The sequence below is a fragment of the Nematolebias whitei genome, chromosome 12 (assembly GCF_014905685.2).
Source record: "Nematolebias whitei isolate Nwh7 chromosome 12, NemWhi1, whole genome shotgun sequence".
Taxonomy (NCBI): domain Eukaryota; kingdom Metazoa; phylum Chordata; class Actinopteri; order Cyprinodontiformes; family Rivulidae; genus Nematolebias; species Nematolebias whitei.
The window spans coordinates 34020468-34036154 of NC_056509.1; the positions used below are offsets into that span (position 1 = coordinate 34020468).

A 15687-nucleotide genomic window follows, 5' to 3' on the forward strand; every position below is an offset into this window, starting at 1 on the left:
ATGTTTTATTTATGAGCTAAGCATTTATTTTCAAACTAAATATTTAAGTTCCAAACTAAGCATTTAATTTCTAAGCTAAACATTTAATTTCCAAAATAAATATTTAATTTGCAAACTAAATATTTAACTCTGATCTAAATATTTAACTTGCAAGTAAAAAAATCAAATCAGAGTTAAATATTTAGGTAGCAAATAAAATGTTCAGTTTGGAAATTAAATATTTAGCTTGCACAATAAATATTTAGTTTGGAGATTAAATGTTTGGATTTGAAAATAAATATTTAGCTTGGAAATTAAATATTTAATTTACAACTAAATATTTAGTGTACAAACTAAATATTGAACTTGCAAGTATTTAGTTTGTAAATTAAACATTTAGTTGGGAAATATGACATTTATAAATGTATGAATAACATGATGAAAATATGACTTTGAAAAAAAAGCTCTTTTTTTCTTATTAAAGGCTAATTATATATATATATATATATATATATATATATATACTTAAAGTTAGTTACTTTTTGACCGTGTAACTTTACAAACAGCACACCATAATGTTAAGCACTTAATAAACCACGACATCTCATAAAATCCTAAAACCACAATTTTTCAAGAAAACATTGTCTGAGTTTAAAACTGGCATGGAAGGCACTGGGGAGTTGCTTCAAGAAAAGCTGCATTTATTTATAGAACTGAAACTTTAGGGAAATATATCTACCACAAATTATAAATCTAAATATTTATCAGGTTACTTTTACCTCATATTTTTACTTTGTGTTTCACAAAGTTCATTTTATAGGAACATTGCTGATCATGAAACTCATACGGTTTTTTTGTGTAAAATGTTTGCATCGATGAATTCAAATGACAAAAGTGATACAATAATAAAACTGCAAACAGAAAGATTAATCAAGGAAATTGTTTCTTAGAATATTTATTTTATAGCTTGTCTCTTACCCAATAAAAGTCATAATAGTACCATTACGAGCATGAACCAGTAAACGATATTACAAAAGTTGGAAGAGGATTACAAAAGATTTTCTGAAATTTACATTTCCTTCTAGTTACTTTACACTTCTGACAAAAGTAGAAAAACTTGTTCAGCTAATAGAGCTTAATGCTAATTCTTTTTAGTTTCGACACATTTGACGTACACAAGAACACAGCAGGAACTAACAAAAGACAACAAGAAGTTTGTAAACAGAGAAAAACACGACAAACAGAAAAACGCCACCAAAACGATTCATAATCGAGTTTAACTTTATCAAATAAATATTTTACAAACTCCCATCTTTTTGAGTTAATCGTTAATCTTTAAAACTTTTTTACATCCAACCAACTACTGATCATTTCTCATGAACATGCAGAACATGTTTTATACATTAAATCCTTTCAATATATTTATATTGCACACTGGTGAAGAAGAGAGTCCAGGCAGGATGGAGTGCATGGAGAAAAGCTTCAGGAGGGATTTGCGACAAAAAAAAATGGCAGCAAAAGGCAAAGAAAAAATTTACAAGACAGTTGTGAGACCAGCTATGTTGTTTGGTCTGGAGACAGAGACGTGGACAAAAAGACAGGAGAAAGAACTGGAAGTGGCAGAAATGAAGATGTTGAGCTTCTCCTTAGGAGTGACAATGATGGATAAGATTAGGAACGAGATCATCAGAGGGACAGCACAGTTTGAACATCTGGGAGATAAAGTTAGAGACCAGACTGAGATGGTTTGGACATGTCCAGAGGGACAGTGGGTATACTGGTAGAAGGATGTTAGAAATGCAGCTACCAGGAAAAAGATAGAGATGTATGGATGGAGTTAGAGAGGACGTGGAGGTAGCTGGAGTGAGGACAGAGTGAGATGGAGGAGGATGACTCGCTGTGACAGGGAAGAGCCAAAAGAAGAAGCATACTTACATATTCCCTTTCAAAGGAGCAGCTTTTTTTTCTGTCTCCAAGACACATATTAGTGCAGAAAAAACAAAATTCTTTTTAGATTCACCAACACTTTGTTTTATAGGACTTCTTGTGCACTGACAAAAACAAAACGTAAACATTTTGTCCAACTGGAGCCCTTTGTATTTGAGCAGACAACAACAAGGTTCTGTCCACAGGCTCGGCGTGGGATTGGGAGTTAATGGACTTTTCGCTTCGAGACCATCGCGGGGTAGTTTAAAATTTGAAGAGGTCGATAAAGTGCTGCGGAGAAATGGGCATCAGGCAGCTGTCCGGATCATTGGCTGTGCAGGGGTGGCCAAAGTCCTGAAAGAAAAATTAACATGAAAATAGTTAGAAATGGAACCAAAAGACGTCAACAAATAGAGACGACTAATGCAAAACAGTTTATTAAAAAAAACAAAGAAGAAATTTACAAAGGAATTAAGATGTTCCGATGCTCATAGGAAGAAAAAAAAAAAACTGCTAATCTGTAGTTTGACTCCATAAACCAGCTCTTTAGCAGTCACAATGCTGCTAACTTTAGAGGCCAAACTGGTAACAGTTCATTTTTTTACTGGTGTGAGAAAAGAGCTCTCATGGGCTTCAGGTTCAGTTTATTACACAGAAAAGAGGAACCATAAGAAACATTCTGCAAAACACAGAAAAGGGAAATAAAACAAATTTTCTACATTTTTCACAGTTCAACAACCTGCAACAAGTAAAAAAAGTCATCAGCACAGATTAGTTAGACTTTACAATAAATAAATATCAAAGGGTATATGGACAGAAAATTAAAGCAATATTGGCCTGTTTTTAAATGTGAACAGAAGCTGAAGGTTTTAGGCCACTAAATCAATCAATTAATGCTTATAAATAAAATAAGTTCAAACTGTCAATAATGATCTATTTTTTCTCTCGTCTGTCCTTGTGATGTTGGTCTTTTCACCGTGACACAGTTATGTTTTATTGCCAGATGTGTGTAGGGTCTGATTGTGAAGAAAAGGTGGATATTTGTTGTTTGAGTTGGCAGCTCTGGTAGGAATTAATCCAGCTGTGTTAGCGCAAAACAAAACATTTAACAGTTCTTTGTATGTTTTGTACCATTATATTTACATCTGTACTGAGATTTAAAAGTTAGCTAGCTGGTTGAATATACTCTTTGTCTCTGCAACTAACCAGCATCAATGAAACTGTTCTCTGATTTAATGAAACACATTTTATAATGATTTACATACAGACGGAAACATTTGTGTTAGAGACAGTTTTTATTGACAGAGATCTAACAGAAATATTATGTGCCATGTGAAAACAACACCGCCGTTTACTAAACACTTGTGACAAAACGTGATGACGTCAAGTGAAATCTGAACAACGCACAAGTCATCAGTTCAACAGAGGATAGAACGACGGGTGAATAAAAGAAGGAACACAAAGTACCTTGAATAAAAAAGCCACACGGCGATCCTTAAGGAATCAGTGAGAAGGAAACCAGGAAGGAGGAGGCAGGAAGGGAGACAAGCAAGGGAGAGGATGCAGCATTAAACATGAGGGGAACCAGCCAGGGAGGAACTGAGAGTACAGGATCAGTTTTTACTGCTAATCCTAAACACATTCACCGTAACATTTCATTTACATTGAAACGGGTTCAAGACCAGATCAATAAATCGCAGCGAACAAACAGGACATTTATACCTTTGAGCACGAGCTCACAAAATCCACTGGATTACAGCGATTAGTGCAACTGGCAGTGCTCACGTGTGCTCATTTCAATGAGTGCCTGGAAATTTACTGGAACAAAAGGGTAATACACATTTCCTTTCACTACAAGAGGTTAAATATTTACCAAGATATCACTTCAATTATAATTTAGACTATTTTTGTGAGGGCAATCTAAAGGAAAACATGTAATCTGGGAGAAACTTTACACAGAAACTGTGCACGCTAAGCTGTAGTGTTTTTAAAGCTCTGTCCCGCTCTGAAAGGCAACCAAACAAGTTCAACTAAAGTTTTCACTAAAATTACCACCTACCTTTTAGGGATGCACAATATTATCGGCATGGTATCAGCCGATATTGGCGATAAAATTAAATATCGGACATCGGCCATTCCATCAAAATAACTCACCGATATAAAAGGCTCTGTTTTTTTTAAATCTGTATTATATATTTATATAGTGTGACATCATTTTCAGCTCCCCTTTTGGCATCTGCATTTGGTAGCAGGTCAAATGGACAAAGACCATGCACAATAATGTAGTATTTTAATTCCACAGCAGAGAAGGCTGTGTAGTCTCTGTAAGTAGGTCTAGGGAAAAATATTGGCATTGGTTATCGGCCAAATAAATTTAAACATATCGGCATATCGGACATTGGCCAAAAATTCAACATTGTGCATCCCTACTACCCTTTAGTGTCGCGTCAATGTAATGAGCCACTTATACGTCACATGCATTAAGTTTATTTTTACATGTAACAGCCCACTAATGACAAAAACAGGTGTCAAAATTGGTCAGGCATGTGTGTATGAAGATTTAAGCCAGTTCAGGTTAAATCAGGTTCACATTACAATATTTTCAGTCTGTTTTTCAAGTAACACAAATATTTGTGGTCACAGAGACTTTGCCCAAATTGAGACAATCGGCAACTTCCAACAAAAACTATGTGATTTGTGCTGCTTCACCACACGTCCCAAACTTCAACAATCTGCTTGACATTTAGAAGAAATTGTTGAGTGAGACATCAACAAGCGCTACATCCCAAAAATGCGTGCAGGAAAAATAAGGATTAGTGCGATAGAGAGGAATAAAACAATAAAACAACAAGCAAGATGGAAGACGGGGTGAAGAGCATCAGCTTGGGTTGAGGAATCTATGTAAGATGTGCAATATTCAAAAGAAATGTAAAGGTAACAATACAACCTGTGCCCTCATTTACCCATTCATACAGCACTCTACTAGATCTCTATAAGTTAATCTGAATCTGTAGAGACTAATCAGAGCTTTACATCACATTCATACACTGATGGGACACACATCGGAGGTAATGAGGGGTTCTGTGTCTTGCCCAGGGACACTTCAACATGTGACTGCTGGTGGAATCAAACCCCCAGCTCTCCCATTGGAGGACGGCTGCACTAACCACTCAGCCACAGCTGCCCCAAAAAGAAAATAATAAAAAATTACATTTAAAAAAAGGAGCTACTTTAGACTTGAGAAAAGGAGAGAGACATGTCTGCATCACCAACAATGGTTTTAAAAACCATGTTCACAAGTGTAAACCTGGCTCAGGCCCGTTTCCATATTCTTAAGTGTAAATAAAAAAAACAATCACTTTGGATTAAACAAAGTTTAAATTCTGTGTATAGTAATTTGATGTCTGTCACATTTCAGATGTTGGAACAGGAAACATCAAGGACAAACAAAGTTCTGAACGTTTAGAAAAAAACACAAATCACAAAAAATTATAAAGGTTAAATGTCTACATAAGAGTATTATTATGACAAACTGGGGAAGTTTCGTTTTTTTGATGGGATGTGGAGAAATGAGGAAAGTTAGATTTCCTTGTGAAAAAATAAATTGAGTTTCTTGTAAAAAGTGGTAAACGTTAAAAAAATTAAATGGTCAAAAATATTCTCTATGTGTGTAAAACAGTTCTAATTTAAAACATTGAAGAGCTGGAAGAGGTGGCTGCGGAAAGAGATGTCTGGACCTCCCTGCTCAAGCTGCTGCCCCCGCGACCCGACCTGGGAACAAGCTAATGGATGGACATTTTAGATGATTTTTTAGAAGTTCATGACGCACGTTCAAAACCAGGGCTAAATCTTTTTCTCATTCGACCTGCAGAGCGTTTGTGACGCTGATGCTGAAGACTTTAACAACTTTAATGTTTGTTAAAACCCGTCACATGAGGTGTGTTAATGTGGTTGCAGCAGTTTACCTCATTCACCTTCCAGAAGAGGATGCTACAGTGTTTGCAAAAGTGCAACGTGTCGCCGTACTGCTCCTTCATGGGGTAGTGCTTCTGCAGGGTGAAATACATCAGCTTCCAGTCCACGTTGTCGTTCTTCGCCAGAACCAGATTCCTACAGAACTGGAAATGTATGAAAGGGGCACATAAGAAAAAAAACATAAAACAATCGGCTAAATCACAGGAGACAGAATTATATTTAAAATTGGAGCGAAGTGTAATTAGAAGCTCATCATTAACACCATTCTGGGAGCTCACATGTAAGTTTGTGTGTTTGAGGAAAAGAAATCATTAAAAGCTGGGTGTATAATGGTACAACTCTGCCCTCTAGTGGTCAATATGAACCTTTCAAGAATAAACCATTTAGATAACTAAAGCAAGTAAAAATGAAAGCCGACTTCAGCTTGGAGAATAAAACTTGTCACTTTCTCACCGGTTTGTCTGAGAAGTGAAAGTGGCAGAGTTTCTTCCACAGCGTCCTGTGCTCACTGAGGATGTGCAGCGTAGGCGTGGCCTGTCCCAGGTTTATGATGTCACAGGCGTCAGATAACTTGCCGAGGATTTTGTCCTGCATGTGTAGTGGCAAGTCATTGAACGACATGCCGGTGTACATTTGCTGAGAAAACAACAAATTTATTTTATTAGTTGCAATAAATTGAGCACAAATACTGTTTTATTAAACAAGGCTGATGTGGAATCAATTATCTTTTACTTTATGTTTAACTTCAAAGTGGGAGCAAAATGTTGAGCTGATTAGGCATTAGACCGCAAAAAAGGCCACAACACCTTCTTGGTTTTGGAAGCACCTACTGGCATACAATAAATCCTATTTGCACCTGGACGTGTTCAAAAGTATAAATAAATAAATAAATAAAATCACAGCACATTGGTCTGCTTTTTACCTTGGGGATCTGCATGTTGTTGAGCTCCTGCTGCCATTTAACAATAGTCTCTAAGCGGCACAGCCAGATGTTCACATTGCCCACAAGAACACATCTGCCAACATGGATGGTCAGACTGTGGAGAGTGGCGCTTAAGTCCTGCAGAAGCTCCTTAACGAGACGTGGATTGTACTGGTCCTCTAAGACTGGAGACCGGATTTAAAAAGAAAATCAGAAGCACGAGGAAACATAACTTATGAGTCAGTAGGTTTGGTCTACGTAAATGTCAGGTCTTCTTACCTTTTCGAACGATCTTCTCCAGAATATTAAAATAGTTCTTCTGGGCAGCTCCGCTTAAAGATGTCAGCTGGGACCTGGCAATTAGCTGAAAAAGCTGTGGATTAGGGAGAAAACCAGAAAGTAAGAAGCAAAGGTAACTGTACAGACCATATAATTAAACAAAGAAGGTGTGATCATTAATACTCACCTTTGCAACGTAGTTAAATCTTCTCAAGTCTTGAATGGCACTGGAAAAGTCCAGTCGGTTGAGAGCTTCTCCGAGTGTGCAGTATCCATGTCGCTGTCAGAACAAAAGAAAATGTGCACAAATAGTGAGATCAGTCATTAACAGGTTAAAATAAACCCTGGTGGTTCACAAGGAACTGTTCAGTACTCACTTCTTTAGTGCTCCCTTTCTGAACGTAGATCCATTTATCTGTGAAAACAACTAAAAAAAAAAAGAAAACTTTGTAAAGTTTGATATGAAAGGAACAATATACTATATGAGCTAGACATTGCTTCGACCTTTGTACACCTTGACACTTGCGCATCAAAAATCCAGAGTGTTCAGTTTTTATGTATGAAAATGGAGACGAGAATCATTTCAAAAGTTACATTTTCAACACAACTTTTGCCAAAGCCCAGATCCTGTGTCAATCAGTTTTACATTTCTCTACACGTGTATTTCAATTTTCATACTTTTTTTACTAAACCCAAATATCAGTGAGGTACTGTAGAAACTCACACTGGGATTTGGCGTTATTGTTGAAGAAGTCCTTTTTCCTCTTGGTGCTGACCAGTTCTCGTACCTCTCCGACAAACAGATCTTCATTGTTGTCACTGCAAAATCTGATCACAAAGAAATTATTTTTTTAACGACTTAATAAAAGTGTTTTTCCAGAAAACTGTAGTACAACTCTATGAGTCTGCCTCCTGACAGATCTCATTTAACTTTTTACTTATCATGTCATAGTTTAAAAAAAAAAAGAAGTTCAGCAAATTGCATATATAGATAATTCTAACTGTTATAACAGTAACGGACTCTCCAGGCAATAATAGTCCACTGGCTGAAGCTAAGACCCAGTACCTGATGCAACCTTGCCATCTTGCAGACATTTGTGTCCAGTTGACTGGCGTTACCCTCAGACTGTGTTGTTGGTATTAACACAGAACAATAACACACTCTTTACATCATATTTGACACGTAGATGGGTAAAAGTAAGATTGATTGTGTGCAACTTTTTTGGTATAAAGTTTATTTTAGACCTACAGCTTACACTATGGTTTGATTTACAGTGGGGTTTTTTTTTTCATAAATAAATTTATGAAAAAAAATCCTGGTGCTGAAATATTTCATGTTACTCGTCAGTAATCAGTGTTGTAGCTACTGATTCAGGGGATTCAGGTATGGACTCTGCTTTGGTTGCATGTTTCAGATCGTTGACATGTTGGGAGATAATCTGCTGAAAAGCTTTTGATCTCGAGAACACTGAACCTTCCAACAAACATTCTGAAACAGACACCTAATAGAAGAATTAATGTAAATGCTGAAGAAGCATAGCCAGGTCCAAGTTCAGCCCACATTCTGTAGAAGATTAAAAGCACATGGTTCTCCATTTCCTCATGTGAAAGTTCATTATTTTGTCTTAACTGCAATTAGTAAGTAATTATTTAAAGTTCTCTTTGTTTCTTCACTGCACAATAAACAAATGTTTATATAAATTTTCAGACTGTAAGAAAACGTCCAAATCTATAAACCATTCCTGCAAATGTGGATTTCTACTCCAAGGTTCCTTACAAAACGTAAAAGGACAATTCCTGTCTTCTTCATTCAAAAGAGGAATCCTTGAAATGATTAAAAAAAATACTTTTTGTAGGACTGCAGTTGCAACTGAACTGAGGGACAAGTTTCTTTTTTCAACAAACATAAAAACATCAAACAATTTTTAGTCAGGTCATCACGCAACCACCGAGCTACCACAGCCCTCTGTGTGGAGCAGAGAGCTGCCATCTAGGACACCTGGAGGAGCAGATGGTGGGGGTTAAGGGCCTTGCTCAGGGGCCCAGAGTGGGACGAATGAGGGTGGGGGTTCTTCACCTACCCCACCCACATTTTTGATCTTCCGATCACAGGTCCACCTTCTCTAACCTCTGCGCCACCATTCCCCCTTATACAGATTCAATATACAGAGTGAAATATTTCAAGTCTTTATTTCTTGTCATTTTGATAATTATGTCTTACAGATAATAAGAAAAAAATAGAATATTCCACAGTCAGATTTTGGTACCTTTGTCAGTGTGGGCAGGAGCCAAGTCCTGCTGGAACTTAAAATCAGCATCTCCATGAAGCTCGTCAGCAGAAGGAAGCGTGAAGTCTCTAAAATGTCCTGGTAGATGCTGTGTTGACTGGACTTCAAAAACAAAGTGGACCAACACCAGCAGAGGACATGGACCCAAACCATCACTGACTGTGGAAGCTTCATACTGAACTTCAAGCAACGTGGATTCTGGGCCTCTCCTCTCTTCCTCCAGACTCTGGGACCTTGATTTCTAAATGACATGAAAATTTACTTTCACCTGAAAAAGAGGACATTGGACCACTGAGCAACAGTCCAGTTTTTTTGTCTCCCCAGCAGGTAAGACACTTCTAATGTCTCTGGTTCAGGAGTGGCTGGACTTGAGGAGGGAGACTTTTGTAGCTCATGTCTAGGAGTTAATCAGCTGATTAAGGTGTGACACCAAGAGTTTACAATACTGAACCTCTTCACCATAATCTAATTCTCAGAGACACTGAATTTTGGTTTTTCATTATCTGTAAGCAGACTTGTGACCTGTCCAGGGTGTACCCCACCTCTCTCACAGTGACAGCTGGACATGGACACCAGTGACCCCCGCGACCCCAAAAGGAAGAAGCGGGTAAAGATGGTGATGGATGGATGGATGATCTGTAAGCCATAATCATCAAAATTACCAGAACTATTTTACTCTATGTGTAATGAATCTATGTAATATATATTTCTGAAATAACTTGACAAAAAAAATAGAACTTTTTCACAATATTATAATTTTTCAGATGCACCTGTATTTTTCCTTATGCTTTAAAATAATGTTTTCTAACAGATATGTGTTCTGAAATAATTTTTTGGTTTATAATCCTTAAAATTTCCTCTGAAACGGACCTTTTCTCTTTGCAAGCCGTTTCAGTGCTGAGAAATCCCTTCGTATAATGACTGGCATCATTGTGAAGCTTTGGGATTCCTCTTTTTAAATATATGGCTGGAGTTCCTGATGACATCACTCCAGACCAATAAAAATCAAGCTTTTAAACAAGCACTCTCACAATCCAACCTAAGGAACATTGCACACTGCTGTTTTATGAAGTCACTGATCTTTGAGTGAGATTGTGTTTTAAAAGCAGCCATTTTGAAGAGTGATGTCATGAGTTACTGTCTGAAGCCATCTCTTTTGCCCGTCTGTTGAAACTGCTGACAGAATCACACGAAGCTGTTAGTTGGCCAATCGATACAAAAAGCGATAACAGTAACGGGGGAGATATCACCAGTTGCTGCAGGGGTTCCAGTGAGTCTCGCTCACCAGTCAGCAACTAATAAATCAACAGCTCTGCTCTCTGTGAGCTAAACAATGAAACGGTTTGTTGCTGTCACTTTGCATCCATCTAAGTTAAACTGTCTTATTGTCCTTAATAATCAACAAAACGGTTACATTAGAGCTGTCTGATACGTTTATGGAAATATTTAGTTCCATACTAATCACCTATTAGGCTTGAGTTGACTTCTGACTTGACTTTGGAGAAAGCCATTAAAAATGAGTTGCTGATAATATTCAATGGCACATTTCGGTCAATAAAATGTTCTTGTAACAAGCCGTCTTATTTGAGAATTTAAAAATGCCAAATAAGTAAATAATACAGAACTTCTGCAAAAAAAATTTTGATACAATCCACCACAATCCTCAAAATGTGTAATATATGGATAGGTGAAACGATCAAACAAAAAACAGATGATAGTGGGGGGGGGGGGGGGGGGGGGGGCTTCCCCTTTTATCTGCCTTGTTCCAGCCAGACATTTCCAGATAGGATATTTGTGAAGCAATAAATGTTTCCTGCTGATAACAAAGTGAGCTCCACTACTGAAGGCAACGCAGAACGCTAACTTTGATGAGGTACAACATGTTCCTTTTGGATCGGCTGCGCTTTAAGAGTCCGTAGTAATTATAGTGCAGTGAAGCCGATAAACACCAGGGGAAAGAATGCTCTTTAAAATCACACAAAAGGCACTGACTAAAATTTAAAGGTATTAATGTTACAGTTGGCAAAATCTCTGGAATGCTACTTTACTGTAACACCTTTACTGTGTTTAAACTTCATTACACCAATCAATCTTAACTTTGACCGAACATTTTTCTAGTACCAAGCAACCTTAATTTTAGTAAACACATGAGCAGTTAGTGTTTACAATTGTTACACAATATAGACTGTATTTAGGGTGCATATTTGTATAACTGACAAATGATAGTTAACTCGTGTTTTTTACTGTGAAAACAACTGATTCAAATCTCAAACTCTGATCTGCTGAATGAAATAAAAATAAAGAGCAATTAGACAACAAAGGAAATCTTTCAGTAGTTTTACAAGAAGTGATTATGTAAGAAGGTCAAGTTTACACACTTTAATTAGAAACCATTTTAATTGTTACATCTTCTCATTGCTTATTTGCGCAAACAAAAATAATCACATTCTGAAAGCTACATGTCAATATGCGTGACGCGTGCTGGAAGGTGGTCAGAATGAGCACAGGCTGTAGTGCAAAAACGTGAAAATACAATTTTTGATGTTAGTGAGGTTTCCATAAAAATAAGTTCATAAAGACATCTGGTGATCCTAGTAACTTGAATGGCATAAAATCTTCATAATCCAGATTAAACACTGTAACACTGGGATATCCTTTTCCTTCTGAAAATAGAACTGGTCACTCCGGACCAAAAAAAACAACAACAAAAAAACAATCGAGTTTTCAAACCAGCACTCCCGTAAAAATTAACTAGCTTGATGTCAGGCCAGGTAATAAATCGCCATATTTCATTAAACTACAAATCATTTTACAGCATTTAAGATGGAGAATTTGAAAATATTACTTAAAAATGGAAAAAACTCCTCTTTGTGACTCTTTTTGCCAGCACGGGTCACATATATGCCTCATTTATTTTAGATTTTTTTTGTTCTAATGAGATGCATTAACGATTTGAGTTCCAACTCTCTGTCCTCAACTCTGTCTGTTGCCATGACGACTCTCTAACACCCCCACCCCCCAACACAGTCCGACTGCAGGGTACAGATCACCTCATGAAAGTCTGTCAGACCTGGCCCTGGTAAGAACTGTCTGTAAGAGTTTTTCTGACAAGAAGTACCTGCAGGTCTGTCAGTGTAGTTCAGTCTCTTAGACATGTCTGTCACTTGAACACATCATCTGTTGATTTAAACTCTTCCCCTGAGGGACGTTTAGTTTGTACTCAGGCTGGATCAGATACAGCTGTGGCTCAAAAAAGGCATTGATAATAGCAAACTACAACAAACTTTTATTTGTATTAAAGATAAGCCACAGTTACAAACGTCTCGAATTCCATCCCGTAAACATTTTCTGCTGGACGTGTATGCGCTCGTTCAAAAAAAAGATTATGTTTTGAGTTTATTTATCTGACTAAAACATGGCAGAAGTTCTGAAAATAGACATTTTAACTGATACGAAGTGGTAGAGTTGGTCAGGAGAAAGGAAGAGAGATTTTTCTAACGAGGATAAAGCAAACGATGACACGTCTGTGGACTCACAAATTCAAATTTCTGAATGATTTGTGAAACACACACTGCAGAACTTCACTAACTTCACTACAGGCCCTTTTATTGTATTATTATTTATTTATTGTGCTAGGTGACATTTTGTTTTTATCGAACATCGTTCAGGTTTGTAAATACATGAAGTTTTGGTGAAGAAGTCCTGCGGTGTGCAAGTCAGGTTTTATTTTTGTCACGTTTATTTACACTGTGGCTGGACACTTGCAATTTTAAACAGGATGTGTGTTTTTTGTTCTAGTTTATACATTTCAAAATAATGAAGATCGAGAAATAGAACTAATACTAATGACTTATAAACATTGCAACGCAAGTATGTTTCAAGCAATTTGTGGCAAGTTATTGCCAAACTATTTAATATACAGTCGTCCTTCGCTCTATTGCGGTTCAGTTTCAGTTCTTGCGGCTTCAAAGCATTGCAGATAAAAAAAAAAAGTATATATATATAAATAAAATATTATATTATATATATTATATTTAACTCCACTACTTTGCGGATTTTCACCTAGCGCGGAGGTCTTTGGAACGTAACCCACGTAGGTGAGGGATCACCTTATTGTTTTTTTGTTTGTTTTTATTAGTGCATTTGAAGCTATAATTTGTGTTCCCATCCAGGAATCCCTGCTATGAACTTATGAATGCATTCATAAGAACTTTGACGCTTATAAACTACTATAATAAGACTGACATCAATAGTTTTTTCTGTTCAACAAGGCTCAGATGTGGAAAACTCAAAATGATTGTGTGCTTTTATTGCATTTTACTCTGAATATTGTTTTAAAACACAGTTTAATATCAAATAATTAAAATTACATCAAAAAGTTGCTTCATCCCTGTATTGGAATGCCGTGTAATTTGAAGGTATAATGTACTTCTAACACTGTAGTGAGAGAATGTCAGTAAAAATTGTTGGAAAAATACTCATTTTAAACGGTATGTGTACAGAAATCCTGAGATGTTTATAAAGATTTCTGTGCAGACAAGTAATTCTTATCAAATCTGGATAAATCACCGCCTAATCAAAAGGTGTAATGTTTAACAAAAACGTCAATAAATGGAAATCAACAATCTGCAACAAACAACCCATGATCTTACTCGTTCAGGTCTATCTCTTTGTTGCTGTCCTCCAACTCATGTCCAAAGAAAACAAGCCTCTTCCAGCCGTGCTCCGTCTTTGTCCACCTCCATCCAGGCGACCTCCAGTCTTTGCCTAAGAAAGGCATAACTGAAGAGGGGAGGACGGGAAGCAGAGGTCTGCTGCCGCTTCAAACACCTACAGGATCAAACAGTAACAGGACTAATAAAGTACAGAAAAATAAGACTCATAAATACTCAACACCTCTCTATTTGAAAATAGGCATTGTGGTTTATAAAGTATTCAGAAATATTACTACAGCTGTTATGTCTGAATTGAAAACACCATACTAAAATTTAGTGTGTGTTACTTTAGTGAGGGGTAATCATTTATTAATTCACATTTGATTCAGAGAATCATTTTATCAGGATTTTTTTGTAAACAAACCAAAAACTATGAAATGTAAACTTTTTCAAATGATGCTAATATACTTCTGGCAAACTAAAACACTAGATAAAACAAAAACGATAGTTTCAAGAGTTACTTTTTAAAATAAATACATCAAAGCTGTAAAACCACATGCATTTGAAATAGTTTATTTTAGCACTTATGAGCTATGGGCCTATCTCCACTTTAAAAGCCACAAGTTAACGATTTAGCTAGTAAGAAATAGACATTTTGTTTGTGATTCTTCAACACATTTTTTTACATTTATAGCATATTTACGAGGTTTTGAACAAAAGTGTTAGTTAAAAAATAAATAAATACGGTGACGCAGTTCTCGAAGTTGAGCTTTTTTTACTCAGTAAAAAAAAAAATGGTGCCCACGACGTCGACGTTTTAACGGAACTAAACCGTTGTCAGTCTGCTAAATGCGCTTTATCTGGTCAGAAACAAAAGAGACAATTTGAACCTTTCTATCACCAGCTGGGCTCTTTAAAGAAAAAAGAAAGACATAAACAAACCTTGGCAGTCAAACAGCTTATTTGCGCCTCCGTTTGCTTCTTCCTGCAGTGGTGGAAATATTGACGGAAGTAAATACATTGTGGAAAACTGAGTTAGCACCCGCCCACTTGCTGCTCTCTGATTGGCTAATATTTCAGTATTTACGATGTTGCTACCCAAAATCGCGCCGCTGATTGGACACCACAACTGTCATTTATTCTTTTTTTTTTTAATCGTTTGTTTTGTTGGGGCTTTCTTCTGCACGTGATCGAACATTGCGCACATGTACTTGTGTTTTTATTTTGAAGATGGGGAATGGGAGCGGGATTACTGTACAGCCGAGTGAGTGATGTGGCTTTGCAATACCTTTATACGTTTTAAGACCTAAACTGCCTTATTATCCATCATCTAATCATTGTATAAAATTGCTCTGATGCCTGGTCAGTTATTCTGAATTGTTTTCTATAAACTATATAAATTGATTATATAAAGTATATGAGTATATAGGTTGAATGAATAAATATAATTTGAACACACATTTGCCTTCTCAAGCACAATAATTGTAATCAAGTGGCAAATAATGAAAGCTCAAGTCTAAATTGTTTTAAACTTTTTCTTTAAAGTTTATTTTTCTGACTCTTGTGTAAAATGTTTTCAGCCTGGTGGGGCTAATGTCTCCTCAGGGATGTGTTTATTTTAAAACCAATGGCAGAAATCAGTTTTGTGGTTGGACACTGCCCC

The 15687-nt window shown here is 36.6% G+C and overlaps 1 protein-coding gene across 2 annotated transcripts; it reads right to left on the reverse strand.

Annotated features, from left to right (window-relative positions):
• Positions 1-1592: 1592 nt before the first annotated feature.
• On the reverse strand, positions 1593-15100 carry fbxo25 (F-box protein 25). 2 transcript variants are annotated; one of them, XM_037685463.1, is made up of 10 exons: positions 14967-15100; positions 14022-14199; positions 7806-7909; positions 7459-7508; positions 7269-7361; positions 7082-7175; positions 6803-6987; positions 6334-6516; positions 5880-6023; positions 1593-2259 (listed from the first exon to the last, which is right to left on the reverse strand). In XM_037685463.1, exons 2-10 carry the CDS (start codon positions 14147-14149, stop codon positions 2170-2172), a joined length of 1071 nt encoding a protein of 356 aa, XP_037541391.1. In that variant the 5' UTR covers positions 14150-14199; positions 14967-15100; the 3' UTR covers positions 1593-2169. The 2 variants fall into 2 exon arrangements, with proteins under 2 accessions (XP_037541391.1, XP_037541390.1); XM_037685462.1 differs by having other exon boundaries at positions 5871-6023.
• Between the last annotated feature and the right edge of the window lie 587 nt (positions 15101-15687).

Bases quoted from the DNA above. Each gene is read 5' to 3' on its own strand.
- fbxo25 (XM_037685462.1), bottom strand. From the start codon at position 14,149: ATGCCTTTCTTAGGCAAAGACTGGAGGTCGCCTGGATGGAGGTGGACA. The intron at 6,517-6,802 runs GTAAAAAGCAGA...TTGTTTTCTCAG, and splicing joins ACAACATGCAGATCCCCAAG to CAAATGTACACCGGCATGTC. The intron at 6,024-6,333 runs GTGAGAAAGTGA...ATACATTTCCAG, and splicing joins TTCACTTCTCAGACAAACCG to TTCTGTAGGAATCTGGTTCT.